Source organism: Armigeres subalbatus, chromosome 3, assembly GCF_024139115.2.
Source record: "Armigeres subalbatus isolate Guangzhou_Male chromosome 3, GZ_Asu_2, whole genome shotgun sequence".
Taxonomy (NCBI): domain Eukaryota; kingdom Metazoa; phylum Arthropoda; class Insecta; order Diptera; family Culicidae; genus Armigeres; species Armigeres subalbatus.
Genome location: NC_085141.1, coordinates 128,060,823 through 128,076,746, shown reverse-complemented (window position 1 = coordinate 128,076,746; position 15,924 = coordinate 128,060,823). Strand labels below are relative to the sequence as shown.

Here is a 15,924-nt window from a genome sequence, read left to right as displayed (position 1 = left end):
TATAAATTCAATTTGAAACATGTTTAAAAGCAATGTTTTGCTGATATCAGAAACAATGTTCAGTTATTCACAAACGTAATATCTATAATATTTCACCTCAAGCAGAAAAAGATAAATATTCATTTATCCATATATTTCGTTCTCTGCGATCATCTTCATAACAAGCTATCTGTGCCCGGCTATTACCCACATCCGGTATTTTGTCACACAACAAACAATAACACTATCACGGCGCTACATCAATGACAAATTTCAATTAATTCCACAAGAGTGACAGCATTACCATTTTCCCACATTCTTACCTCATCGATCAATTCAACTGTTTATATCTTCGGCAACATAACATGCTTTTTGAATATATTTAATTATCAAATAATGTACAACAAGCTCGATAGGAAATTAGTAGCCTTTTAACTGAATAAAATTAGATACGGTTTGATTTTTACCACTTTAGATGATGACGACCTTGCGTTTAATATTGCACTCTTCCCCTTCTACATAATTTGCATTAAGTATTATTCCAGGCAAACGTATTATTTTTGTTAAAAGGATTCACGTCCACCATTACTTTATACTTTTTAAGAAAAGATAGTCCTTCCATAGGCCAGTAGTTTGATGTATGATTTCAAAGATAAAATGATTTTCAACTAAACGCTTTCGATAGGAATTGCTGTTTGCGATCCAACTAAAAGATAAACACTGTACTCTGATATTTTCATAATTCGACAACACATTTTGAAAATCAATAACATCCAACACTATCGAAGGATCTTAAGCTGAGAATATCCTTCAACGTATATTTGAACGCTGCTCTTTTCAGACGCATAGGGTAAGGGAGGTATTTTGGATCACTTTACTGCCGTTATACGCATAAATGTCGAACAATTTTTCGAATAAAAGTTAGATTTTTTAATAATGCTTGATCAATTCCCTACGCAACGAAAAGGTGGTGAAAGCAGGATTTGAAGGTAAAAATGTCGTAAATCCCACCGAAAGAATTGAACTATTATAAATTCTGAAGATATGTTAGATTTAATTTTGGACCACCTGTTTTTATTTTGGACCACCTATTGAACATATTTTGGACCACTCGAATAATTTTGTACTGCTTGCAAAGTTATGTTACTATCAGATTATATTAGTGATCTCCAGCATTTTCGGCGCTTTTATTCTTAAAGTCCTTGTTAAGCAACACATTTTTATAAGCACTCAAAAGCGTATTGGAACTAATATCAATTTCAGTACCACTCGGCACAGCATCATCACAGCAAAATAAACGCGCGGCCCATGGTCGTGATGTATGCACCTGGTCACTCCTACCCTGTCAATTTGTTTTATATAGTTTGCCAGATCTGTTCCATTTGCGTCATTGATATATAGTAGTGGGTTTCCCGGTTCTTCCTTGCTCCTTGCACATTATTTTTTCCAAACGAAACATAATCGTAGAACGCGTAACTCTGTTGCATTGGCAAGCAGCACGGACGGAGAGCTCTAGAAAAGATTGATTCTTGTCATGGAGCTTTCCTAACTATTTTCGTATTGGAATAATGAAAACAGTTACATGTTGGTTTAATAGACATTTTTCTAGGGCTTACATCAATGAACGGTAATTTACAAATGCGGCATGAACAGTAATTTATTAATGGTTTGATACTAGAGAAACAAATGGTTGGTAAAAACAAAAGTTATTATTATAATTGTCTTTATTTAAGACGCTTTCAGTCCTTGGCTGGCTTACCTCTGGTAGAAAGAAGGCAAAAATTTTCAGAGATCTAGAACTTAAAAAGAAGATATGTCGAAAATATGTTCGGTTCAATGGAAAATAAACCTATTTTGGACGTGCCTTAGAATACTGTTTTTAAACTTACTTTGTTTTACTCGAGATATGAAACTGCTTCAATTCGGTTTTAATACCGAGATAGATGGAGAATCAATGAGTTTTAAAAATAAATAAACATTAAAAAAAACAAAAACAAACTAAGCATGGAGACGCATAATTACTATCCTCGTTAAATTTCGGACACACGTCAAATTGATTTATTGCCATTTTAAGCTAAACATGCTGAAAGCAACAGTAAAGCCAAAAGATTTAGATCGTCTCAGTATTTTGAAAAATTATCAAAAACCACACATGAAGATGGGTGTCCGAAATATAAAGTGGACAGTAGGGTGGTTCAAAACATCGATTTTGCTCCACAGCGCTCATCTGATTCTGTATCATGTTCTGAGTGTCCTCTAAAAATTTGAACTCATTTGGATTAAAACTGATTTAGCACAAGCCGTTTCAAGTTTGAATGCAAATTAGTATGGGGGAGTTTATTTTTTCATTATACTGATAATGACGCTTCCTCCTTAAGCGCAGGTTAAAAGAAAACCTTCATAGCTAAAAGGAATACTAACGGGCTTGGTGGTCATATGGCTATCGCTTCTGCCTCATACGCAGGAGGTCATGGGTTCAATCCCAGGCCCGTTCCATTCCTCCTACTTTGCATCTTTTCATATAATTCTCATGTTCTAGCAATCGCTAGAACTGGAAATGGGATTTCACACCGTTTCCATCTTCTGTCCATATATCTACAACTTGATTAGTTCTAACAGGAAACTGTTAGAAATCGAAATGAGCAAAAAAAAACTCGTTTCGGCTTCCAATTAGAATATACACCACCCTTTCATTACTATCACATTGGCAACCCGTTAACCAAGACGAACCTCTGCCATAAAACCTAACCCCCAGATTCCAATAAAACTCCGCAGGAACTCGTGGCGAGTGCAGAGGTGTTCTCGGCTTGCAGTGGGCGAGTGACTGCATCATCAATTGGGTTGTTTAGGGGTATATATGTTTTTACATATTCTGAATCTGCATAGAAAACTGAGCCTAACCCCAATTTTTCAGAATTTTTGGAGACCCGGAACTATTTTTAATTTGCATTTTAAATTTATATGGGACTAAAAATTTGTTCTTATGCTGCATGGGCCAAATGTCATTCTATGAATGTTAGTGTCATTCTATCGATTGAAATGGCTTTTTGTTTGCCTTACAAAAATGTAAATAAAAGATTTACAAACAAAATAAAAATATGTTGGAGATCAGAAAAGCATGCTCTTTATGTTAAACTATGAAAAATCCCATATTTTTCTCTGCTAAACAACCCAATTCCTTCCCATCCCCGATGACCGTGAGGACGTGGCCAGCGCCGTTATCGACCATCCAAAATACTAGAGCTCTCGGACTGTGCACATTGAGGTTGGAGAAGCAAATCCCATGCTTCCATCCATTGGTTCCCTGTGCAATTGCGATTGTTCTGGTCGATCACGGAGTAGCAACTACGAAATGCACGGTCATCATGCTCATGCTCATGCTCATGCTCAAAAGGAATACTCCAGAGCTTTCACTCAGTGTTGCGATTGCGGAAGGTGCCGATGGATCCGATTCTTTCAGCAGACACAGTGAGACACATGTTTATGTCTAGGGTCAGCTACAAAGCTAAAGAATAAAGATTTATTATACAAACAATTAAATAAATACAATACTACTCACTAATTCGGTGACAAAATGTAATTAATATACATTTTCTTCAATGCGTGCACCTCCTCACTATCGCAATTCATTTCTTCTTCTGTCTGGATAATGCACACTATCATAAAGCAGTATCGTAGTATACTTAAGGTTGCTCAAGTTGCAAATGATTTTATCTTTGAAATAATGTTCAAATTGACGCGCATTATTATGCGCAACACTCAGCGAAAACCGCATTTTAATTAATCGTTCCAATTATTCGTAATCGAATTAAATCTATGCCGTAATTTTCTGGAGCTAATTGCGTAACTCCTCAACAGGCAACATTGCTACTCGTGGTGCGAAAGATAGCACACACAAATTCAGGCTACTATGTTGTACTGCACGTTTCAGTTATGCCCTCAAAGAAGTTTAACGATCAAGACTAAAGATTCGCAATATTTCTTAAAATCGATTACTAACTGTTGGGGCGATTAATCAACATGCGGTTTTCGTTGAGTGAAAGATGTTGAGCAGAGGCGCGGCCACGTTCTACCTAATACTGGAGTATCAAATGAATAGAATACCTTTGAGGAATTTCATGAACTTTCCGCAGTTCCTCTTGAAATTCAAGAGATTTTCTCGGACATCCTTAGATAAGTTATTATACTTCCTATGGCTATTAAAAAATTTTATAACTAACTTTTAGCAATACGCTCCTTCAGAAATCTTCAGAAACATCGCTACGATCTACCAGGAATACTTATGATGAGAATCTTTTGAGGTGTTCAGTACTATTTGAGGGGTTTTCAGAAATCTCAAGAATTATGTTACCTCGAATTTTAGACTTATTTCTTTGTAACTTCTAAGATTGCATGCAAACGAAGCTTCCAGAATTCCATTTCTCATAGGCTTGCTACCAAATGTCCGAATGTGCTACAATCATCTCAAACTACTTCATGTTTACATATTACTACGATTGTTCTCCCGTATCCTTGTAACAATTTTCATTTTTTCGAGAGGAGCTCGGTAGTCTAGTGACTGTCGCTTCTGCCTTATAGACAGGAGGTCGTGGGTTCAATAGGTTGTTTACTTTCAGAACGGGTGGTATATCCCAAGTTCAGTCAGTTCAAGCTTAGTTGAGCTTGAAGTCCTTGTTTGGATTATCAACGATTATTTAATTCACCTGCCGTTCTGTCAATGTTTATAAAATTTCAGAAATATTCTGAGCCTTCCTGAGCTAGCAGAAATAATTACGTACGTTGAAAAAATCTAGGGTCGGTGTACCAATTGTCGCCATACATAAGAACAACTATTTAAAAAAAAAATAAGTAAAAGGCATGTGGGTGGACTTTATATTTCAAACGAAAGGTTTTACTTCCTGCTCCTTAGAACAGTTGTGAAAACCACAATAAAATTTGTTATTATCCTCAAAATTAATTAATCCATAATTGGAACGCATGCACCAGTTGTGGCACTATTCTTAATTTTGGTTCCTTATTTGGCAAATCCCATTGTTTTCTTATGGGACTGGCCAAATTGGGACCACTAGTGCCACAACTGGTGCAAAGGACGTTAAAAATTAAGCAAAATCAATTTTTACAATTATGCTTTGCTTATTTTGGAGGGAATCAAAGGTGTTATCGTGTCATATGAATATGCATATGCATATACATATACAGCACTAGTGCGACAACTGGTGCTATAGCCACAACTGGTACACCTAGCCTATAACTTTGTGGAAGATTAGAAAATATTAATAAAATCAAGACTTCTTGGAAAATCTCAATACATCATTGAGCACTTTTAGAAATAGATAGAATTCCTCGCGGACACTGAGGAGCCTTTTCGGAAAAGAGGGTTTTTTACAACCCCAGAAACCTCAACGATTGCCAGTTTCAAATCTCTGATTAACTTTGAAATATTTGAAGGATTTTTTTATATCCAGGAATTGAAACAGTATGGATAGTATTAGATCCTTCAGTTGTCCATATTGTATGTTCTTACCATAAATAATCATGGGTAGGACAATGTTTTGACTGCCACTGATGTTGAGTATGCCTTCAAGCTATGTAAGGACTGTATCGAAAATAAGTTATCCACTTTCAAAGTGTTACTACTCAGAACCTCATGAAGGTATTGGTTTGCCTTACCCTGCATTTGATGTATTCATATGTCAAGTTTTAAATTAGAATTTGTTTGCTTGTTGGAAATTTGTTGTTTCCGATGTATCGCAAATTGAAAGTGATATTGAAATTCGAGTTTTGGACACATGGCTTTTTAAGAAGGGCATCGAGACGGAAAATTTTACTAAGCGTTTCGCTATCCACCCCCAAAGGTAAAATTTCATGATCAACAAGCTTGGGGAATACTACAAGCTCGCTAACCTGTCGGAAAAGGAAGAAAATCAAAATCAAGTGACCGGAATTTGGCCCAGAAAGTAATCATGTTATAAAACGAGGCAATTTTATGCCGATTTGTGACCAGGAAGAAAAATGCTTGAATAAATATTGGAATAATGCAATATTTATTCAGTATTATATTTTTTCATAAAACTTTACAAACAGAATTAACATATATTGCTAGACAAATTTTAATAAGTTTTTAAAATTTATCCGATTTTATTCGAATAAAATAGTGTGGATAACTTATTTTCGATACAGTCCTTAGTTTTTTTTAACCTGCGTTTAATGGGGAAGCGTCATTAACAGTATAATAAAAAAATAAATTCTCCCATGCATGCAAACTTTAAACGGCTTATGCTAAATCAGATTTAATCCAAATGAGCTCAAATTTTCAGAGGACACTCAGAATATGATACAGAATCAAATGAGCGCTGTGGAGCAAAATCGATTTTTTGAACAACCCTAGTGGACAGGTTTTACTAATTTTGTAACGCACTAAAATATAAGCAATATTTTTTTAGTTTTGCGGAAAATTATCCTGAAACTAGCTTAATCCATCCACAATGTGAAATGACATTCAGTTAGCTTCAACACGATTATTCCGAAATGTTTACATGGTAGAATGAATCCAACATCTCACATTCTGAAGTAAAATCGAAAATTTTATCATAATAATATAATTCTTGCATAACCAAACCATCACATTGAAATGCCCATCAAAATGCTTCTTAAGCTATCTGTACACTGTCACAATGGCAAATATTTGTCTAGTCAGCCTGACATCTATGTCGATTTCTAATCAATCTGATAGATATCCGGATGAACTTGACAAATATTTGTCATTATGACAAAAAGTGGACTGCGGGCTTTAACCACTGCTCTATTTGCCCATCGGATTTCTCGACTGCTCTTTCAGAAACAAAATAAACTTTGTGTACGCCATTCGATCCAAATCCAATTAAAATCAAATCCAAAAACCAACTCAAACCCAACCTAAAATCAATATGAATCCAATTTTAATTCAATCCAAATCCAATCCAATTAAATTAAACTTACCTCGATGTAATTATTTCATCTTGCTAAAGTATTAGAAAGCCACAGGAATAGTCTGAAAGTAAAATTTAATACGACATTCAAAAAGCGAAAAACTTTGATGTAATTGTAAATAATTTATCGACTACCAAGCGACCCACCAGGTACCATACCGCAATGATTTTTAGAAATTAGATAAAAAGGAGTTTGCGTCAGATAGAACAAATCTTCGTAAATTTCCTCATACCTCATCATTGTATTTGCCAAAATATCGTTATTATTTTTTTTTCTATTTGGATTGGATTTGATTAAGATTTGAATTAGATTTTTATTTGATTTAGATTGGATTTGTTAAGGATTGGATTAGAATATGAATTAGATTTGTATTGGATTTGAATTGTATTTAGATTGGATTTGAATTGAATTTGGGTTGGATTTGAATAAGATTTTGATATGATTTGGATTGGATTTGAATTGAATTTGGATTGGATTTAGATTGGATTTTGATTAGTTTTGGACTTCATTCTATTTTACCGAAATATTGTATAAAAAAAGTAGTTCATTGACCTCGTAGAATTTGAAGTTCTCCAATCATCCAATCATTACTTAGATCCTAATCTAAAAGCTGGTAAAGATTTTCGGGACAAAATAGTGACCCACAGTTTGGGTACCTATCTTCTAAAGATATTTCCGAACACAGACTTCGAAAAAAGATTCTCCTTCGGCCCGAAAATAGCTTGTTTTCGTCTCATCGAAACAAAAAGAACTAACCGTGATTATTATAATACTTTCCATTGCGTTGCGTTTATCGTATCGTTGTAGGACCCAATGATAGAATCGCGGCGACTAATTGTCGCCATAGCGGCGATGTAATCGCTTATGTCTGAGAGAACCTCTAAAAATAGTACACGTATAGATCATCCGAAACAAACGTAAACATAAAGGAATTCTTCGATAGATAAAAAATAACAAGACCAATATGTTTTGTAATCTCCTTCGTTGTCAGTTTATTGCTTCAAGAGAACACAGTCGTTTCACGTATACTTTACATCATAATATATTTACACTAAATCCTACGGTGTCAGATGCTATTTTATTCATTAAAAAAAAGAATCTCACGTTCCAGATCTCATTTGTTGCGGCTCGGCAGAGTATGTAGGCATTGACTTAGAATCAACTAAGGCTAAGACTGTGGCATAGGCGGCAGCCACAGTAGGTACTCCTGACCGGCTTACGCACTGTTGATTGGGGCGTCCTGTCCCGGTTGGATTCCTCCGGTTGGGCCGGTGCCGACCTTCGGGTGGTAGCCATTCTCATCGGCGGTGTAGTTCACCCAGTAGGTCTGGCCATCGGGTCCAACGAACGTGTAGGATCCCTGGACGAATAGCACCTTGACGTCATTTCCGTCGGCGTCCTTCGAGTCCTTGTAGGTACCTACCTCGGACCGGATCTGGCCGTCACTGAGTTCGTATCTGGAAAGATTGGACACAATGGTTTCGTATGTTACTAGATAGAATAAAGTTGCTGCTATATTATTTTTGTACTTGGATTATACCGAAACGCACGAGCTCAAACGAAGTGATGTATCAAAAAAACATTCAGGGAAATGTTCCAATCGAAGAAATGGTTTTTAATGAGTTTTTTACTTGACTCGACCCGTATAGAAAACCCTTCCGCAAGCGATGGCATATGAGCAAATCAAACCACCTTCCTTATGCCAGTGGAGATATATCAGCTTCCACACAGATATTCTTCCCTTCCCCTTCATACGGGAGTTTGGCAAAAGGAAGGTCGTGCGATATATACCATCACAAATATTGCTCTCCGCTCGCTTTCAAATCGACTTCTATAAAAACATTCTTCATGCCTGCCGTATCCTAACGGATCTATCTATTCTATACTTTCGCCTCTAATTCTATCATGAACATGTACGTCTAAGTTTGGAAGATGATATTAGCATTTTCATAGCTTTGTAAATCACTTAACTTCACGTAGAAGTAATTCACTCAAATAATTAATTATTGGATGGAATAATAATAAAATATAGTTCTGTAGTTTGAAAACATTATCCTGGCCAAGCATATTATGATCTTTGGTACTAGTTTCATGGTAGGCCAGTATCACAATGAATGAGCAAGGGTAGTGAATAATGGGTCCTGCCATCTAAATTCAAAAGCTTGTACAAGAATTACCATACGATCTCCGAATTGATTGTAGGGTTCGAACTGGAAAAATAGCACTGATCTCCGGAGTGATAAAACCTACGATTGGTAACCCAAGTGCCATAGATCGGTCGATAAACAGTACTCTTATTTCAAAAAGCTGTGGGCATCAGACATCTTTTTGGTAATTCGTATGCCATTTGGCTATAGAAATACAGGATCAGATCACTTTCAGACATATTCTAGCTTAGATTGCATATTCAAAGAAGATAGCAACTCGATTGATCTTTTTAGAAAATTCAGAAGATATTCCTGGCTTTGAACGATCTATCCGTAATAATTTGGGCATAGAAATGGCAAACTGGCTGCCTGTTCTTCTCTAATAGGAGATTTAGGGCGTTTACTTTGCAGGGCCGCAATCACACTTGCTGCCGAATCCGTTAAAAAGAGTACAGGCTTGTTGAGTGGGGTAGTGACTGCAATGAAAATACGCTGCGCTGGGAGGGCAGGCTGTCGGAAATAGTCAGGCCGTTCCCGGATATACCTATCCCGACACTACGGTGCGTGTGCGACCCATTGATGCATCGATGCTCGAATCTGACGAAAACGACATTCAGCAACTCCACAACCAACCTACGTACGACCTCGCTAATGTTTCCCTTTTGAAAATGTGTAATTTGCTTTGGTAGTGGAGCGTCTCGCTCTGTGCCAGTGAACGTGAGCACTTGTAGGGAGACCGGCACCAGTCACACAAAACACACAAAACGGGGATCTTCTGGAGCAACACATATCATAAGTAGCTACCATGTTTCTCCTTTAAGGTGGTTATACAACAAGGCCACAAATCAGCCATCTTGGAAACCACGTGTTTTTTCTAGTGATTTTTCAAGAGCACGAATTGAGAGAACCACAACGCCAACGGGGATGAAACCTTCGTAGATCGTTTGCTTACTCGTGCTTAACAATCGACTTCAATTTCAGCATTGTACGAAAATTATTACGCTTGATTTGACCTTTTGATAAAATGAGTAGAAAACCGTGTGGTGAATTTAAAATTCACCACATGGTTTGATTGTATAATCACCTTAAGTGTAACCGACGGCTTTCGATGAGTTCATTTCACACAGTAACTGCCAGTAGGGCCCTTATGCTTTTTTGCTGTGGAAACTGATCGATAGTTTTTGGAAAATATGCATTTTTAAGACTTGGCCAAATTAGTCAATTAGGTGGCTAAAACCGATACACTTACCCTAGTTAAGTTTGCCATTTAAGATGTTTTATGAGATATTGCAAAAAAAAAATCGGCTGTTGGTGGGACTTAAACCCACACTATTTCATTAAGTACACTGACGTAAGTATTACCAATAATACAACAGCTGCCCTTGCGAGAAATTGTTCCTTAACCAGCTAATAACGATGGGATACGTCCGTGTTCTTAATGGAACAGTATGGGTTCAAGCTCTACCGGCAGCCGAATTTTTTTTACAATATCTCATAAAAAAACACCTTAAATGGCAAACTTAACTATGTGTATCAAAATTTAACATCTTTTCCAAAAAAGATATTTGCAGATACAGAGTGAAAACATGGGGAAAGGAAGTTGACGAGCTCTCTATGCACTGGGCACGTTAGCTCCAACCCGTATAGCAGCCTGCTATCGATCAGCGCCTGCTCGATTCGGTAACAGCTGGTCTAGTTTTTATTCCTTAGCCATTTTGGTGAGTGAATGAGGAAGGGCTTGGCTCGGATTCGTGTTCGGTCTGGAGTATCTCCGACGACCACAAGCAGTCCACGTAAACAGAAAAACTGCCTTCGGGAAGAACCGTGAAAGACCCCTTTTATAGCGACATAAAATAGGGCCATCCTCAGAACAGAACAATGAAAATACCAGTTTCATGCAAGGAAGGTCATGGACGCAGATATACCGTTTAGGATCCAAAAAGACCGACGGGAAAGTAAGATAGGGATGTATTCCAGAATATTCCCAAAGAATCCCCATTCCATCAACTGAAGGCACTAGAAAATAGGTCGGCATGTTTAGCTTGGTCAAAAGCGTTCTAAAGTACTTCCCCTAAATCGGCGAAGTGTTTGCTACTTCCTTAACCAGGAGAAAATGCACGTTGTTGAAAATCAAATCTTCCAGCTTCCTCGTAATTCTTCTGTGTACGCCAGTTTGCAAACCTTTCGACTAATTTGGAGAGGCAAGAGGTTAAGGAGAGGGGTCTGAGCCTGAAGGGGTTCCAGCCTGGGAGTTGGCTCTCGAGGTCTTAATAACTATGCTCGTACTTCCGGGAAGGTCTGCTCACTCCATATTGCGTTAATTAGGTTGAGAAATGTTGTTTTCCCTGTGAAGGGAAAGTACTCGAAGCATGGGTAATAAGCATTATCACTTTGTTTACGGAAGACCGAATTTCCAATTTTATTGTTCTAGAGTAAACGAGAATGTGCCCAAAGTTCGAAACAGAGCTCGATTGTTAAGAAGATTGAGAGTAGAGGAGTGCACCGCCGCACAGGAGTGCACAAACGCCGAAGAATTTTTGGTGGAAATTGTGGAAAATGTGCATTCAGGAAAATTTCCGAAAATCTTCTCACGAAAATTGAAATCGAAATGGACATTCGGCCGAAAATATCGTTTGGCAGAACAGGTTTTCATGAAAACTTCGTTTGACTGAAGTGATCATTCCGCCGAAAATGTGGATTGGCCGAAATGGTCGTTTCCCCAAATAGGCCATATGGTCGAACGAGCAGATTTTTTATTTGAGCATATGATCTGTTCACAAAACGACGAATTCAACCGTATGATCCGTTCGGCCAACTGGGCCTTTTTGCCAATCAACTGATGTTCGGCAAAAAGAAATATTCGGACCAATAAAAATTTCAGCCAAACGGCATTTTTGGCCAAATAATCGGTGCGAGAAAACGACTTTTTCGGCAAAATTACTTGGACGTACATCCCTTTCGAGTTCTGTGCGTGATCTCTCATGTTTCGGACAGCAGAACGATCGCGCGGTCGGCCGAATTATTGTGTTCTGCGTTGCGCGGCCAGTAATAAAATTAATCAGTTCGGTGCGTGATCTCTTATGTTTCGGACAGCAGAACGATCGCGCGGTCGGCCGAATTATTGTGTTCTGCATTGCGCGGCCGATAATAAAATTAATCAGTTCAGTGCGTGATCTCTCTTATTTCGGACAGCAGAACGATCCCGCGGTCGGCCGAATTATTGTGTTCTGCATTGCGCGGCCGATAATAAAATTAATCAGTTCTGTGCGTGATCTCTTATGTTTCGGACAGCAGAACGATCGCGCGGTCGGCCGAATTATTGTGTTCTGCATTGCGCGGCCGATAATAAAAAGCGGGCTTGGTAGTCATATGGCTACTGCTTCTGCCTCATACGCAGGAGGTCGTGGGTTCATTCCCAGGTCCGTTCCATTCTCCTACTTTATATCTTTCTCTTTATTTCTCATGTTCTAGCAATCGCTAGAACTGGAAATGGACTTCCATACCGTTTCCATTACTATTCCTATACCTTCAACTTGAGTATTCTAACAGTAATCTGCTAGAATTGGAAATGAACTATAGAGCTCGTTTCCTACATCCAATTAGAAATTCCATCAGTTACCTTCTCCTATCTATCACATTGGCAGCTCGTTAACCAAGACGGACCTCTGCCTCTCCAATCTAACCCAGAAATTCCAACAAATTCCGCATGAACTCGTGGCAAGTGCAGAGGTATATTCGGCTTGCAGTGGGCGAGTGATTGCATCATCATTTCCTGCCCATTCCCTACATTGACTTGCATTCTGACGTGGCAGGCGCCAGTATGACCTAACAAATGAGATCACCAGTGCTTGTACATTGAAGATGTGTGCTAGTCCCAAGCAAACATCTGTTGGTTCCCTGTGCAAGAACAGCTGATCTGGTCATAATGGAGTAGCAACTACGAGCAGTCAATCAAGCTCAAGCTCAAGCTCAAGCTCAAAATTACTTGGACGTACATCCCTTTCCACCATATGTCGCTTTCAGCCAAATTACATTTTCGGTCAAGCCATTTTCGACCTAAGTAGACCGAAATCCATCTGGTCGAAAATGCCAATTGGTCAAAACACAACTGGTCGTTTGGTCAAATAATGGTTGCTTGTCAGGTAAGATCATTTGGCTGAAATGTGCAAACGGCCAAACGGGTCATTTGGCCAAAAAAAGTCGTTAGGCAGAAATGGTCGACATTTTTTTAATTCTTTAAGCAAATGACAGTTTTGGTCGTTTGACCCATTCGACCAAATGACATTTTCGGCCAAATGGCCTTCTTGCCAAACAATCATTTTGGCCAATAAATAAATAAACGCCCTACACTTTTTGCAAAGAAAAAAAAATCTATTTAATGTTCAATCAAAGGTAATTGCCTATTTCCGGGGATTAAACCACCCGACTTGGACGTTAATTTACAATGTTATGAAAACTCATATGTGAATATGTACGTTATGTGGAAGATATTGATTTGGAAAATGTATTGGAGGTAACCACCTTCCCTTCGATGGGACTCGAACCCATGTACTGTAGGGTCATGGGTTCGAGTCCCATCGAAGGGAAAGTGTTTACCTCCAATACATTTTCCAAATCAATATCTTCCACATAACGTACATATTCACATATGAGTTTTCATAACATTGTAAACTATTTAATGTTTCACCTCACAAATTATTTAATAGTACAACGTTAATAAGAGATTGAAATGATGTTTAGAAAACTCAAATATTCATCCATCAGCTGCACTTATTGAAATTGTATTATTTAATAATTAAACTATAAATTAAAAATCAAAAGCAGAACTTTTGCTAAAGTTGTTGGAAAATACCGGTTGGTCTTATATTATAAGCACTTGTGCACATTTTTGGCTCCGAAGCCCTTAAAAGGACAGAAATTGAACTCTATTAGCAGATACATTGGTTGCACTCGATCGCGCAATGATAGAGCTTTCAGATTAGTGCATGATTATTCTATTTTACTAATTCTATGTATAAAAACTGAAAGAATATATTGAAGCGACTACCCGAGTACCATCTATTGGGTCCTTGTGTAGTTGCAGCTAGTCTGGCTTGAATGAAGTAGCAACCGCGAGCGGTCAATCATGCTCATGCTTAACCGAAACTGAAAGACTATATTCAGTCAAACTTCAACTCAAATCCAGAACAATGCCGCACAAAGTGATTCGAACTCCGAAAACATTTACAAACTAAAAACATATGTAACTAAATAATTTCAACTATAATATCTGAAACGCTACCATCTCATAACACAACAGGAAAGATGTAGGCTTTGGGTACCTATAAGAATTGGAGGAGTGCTGACTAAATAGATCTTCCCCACATTTGAATTGCAAAAAAAACACTTTTTAATTCTTTTAAAAACATCGATCTATTTCTATACATTACATTCAATAAAAAAAAATCTTCCTATTATTATTATTGGCAATACATCCCTCAGTGCTCATTCAGCACTTCCATAGTTGTTAACTGCAAGGTTAGCAACCTTAGCAAAGTTACTGTTTTTGCAAACGTATATCATGAGGCTAACTTGATGATACTTTTATGCCCAGGGATTCCCTGGCAGGGAAGTCGAAAAAATTCCCAACCCGAAAGTTTCATGGACCGGACCAGGAATAGAACCCAGCCACTTTTGACATGCTTTGAAGTCGCGCATCTTACCGCGCGGCTAAGGAAAGCCCCAAAAAATCTAGCAAAATCGGAATCAAGGATGAATGAATATTGCGAGAACACATTTTTTTTGCAATTAACCACGGATTCAATGTCAAAGGCAATTTAACAGGTTAACTCGGAAATTGTTCACTAATTCACTAAAAACCGTTAGTACTTGACTGCCATTTTTTAGGCAAGCTCGATATGACGAACGTTTGAACAATTTTTCTAATAATGTTATCACAGGTCGCATTAAATCAAGTCCACACGGATTCTTCATGACCACATTTATAATTTCCCGCCACAGTTATCCTTTTGGTTGTCCAACAATGCACATTCTACACTTCGTCGTATTATCGTACGCCATCGCACTCTGATCACTTACGTGAACTTGTAACCATCGGGACCATTGTTTTCACTGAAGTATCGCACGGTTTGCACATCCTGAGCGGCGGATCTCGGCGACGCGTCCGCTTGAGGAGCCGGTGCTCCAAGAACCGCACTAACTGCCACCAGAACTCCAAACACGCTAGCGAAGACCACGAACTTGTTCATTGTGACGCTCTAAGTTTTCCTGGAGGAAGCAAGTACTTTAGATCCTTACTGGCGAAATCCCTAGAACCGTTAAGGACGAGTCCTACTATTCGAATGATGTCCCAACGATGTCGGAAAAACGTTTATATACTGCCATCAAGCAAACCGCGCGCGCGCCGCAAACAATAAACAAACCGCTTGAGAAGAGCCGAAAGAACGTACCGAAACCAAACTTCTTGCACCTTTTTTTTTGTTGCTGCCGTTGTTTTGGTTCTCCTCCACGCCGCCGCGGGAGAAAACAAGCGCATCTCTCAGCGAACGCGACAACGCGCCGCACGCGGATGATTCGCGTCGCCCCATCATCGCATCGTTGGGTGGTGAAGCAGCAGCACACCTCGGGCGGGCACCGACCGATGCTTCTTCCAAATCTCGTTAAACGTTAAACGCTCAATAAGCGACGAACCTCATATCGTCATCGTCCGGCTCATCGCGTGCTGGTTGGTTAGTTGGGTGAGAATTTACAGTAGAATCCGCAAAGGTGCGACGGGTGAATATCACGACGGAAGCTAATGAAACTAATTAGGGGCCGTCCAGAAACCACG

General features: G+C 38.6%; 1 protein-coding gene across 1 annotated transcript; it reads right to left on the bottom strand.

Annotated features, from left to right (window-relative positions):
* Positions 1-7,911: 7,911 nt before the first annotated feature.
* LOC134221080 (endocuticle structural glycoprotein ABD-5-like) lies at positions 7,912-15,450 on the bottom strand. The gene is made up of 2 exons (XM_062700267.1): positions 15,174-15,450; positions 7,912-8,405 (listed from the first exon to the last, which is right to left on the bottom strand). The coding sequence occupies exons 1-2, from the start codon at positions 15,341-15,343 to the stop codon at positions 8,165-8,167; spliced, it is 411 nt and encodes a 136-aa protein (XP_062556251.1). The 5' UTR covers positions 15,344-15,450; the 3' UTR covers positions 7,912-8,164.
* Between the last annotated feature and the right edge of the window lie 474 nt (positions 15,451-15,924).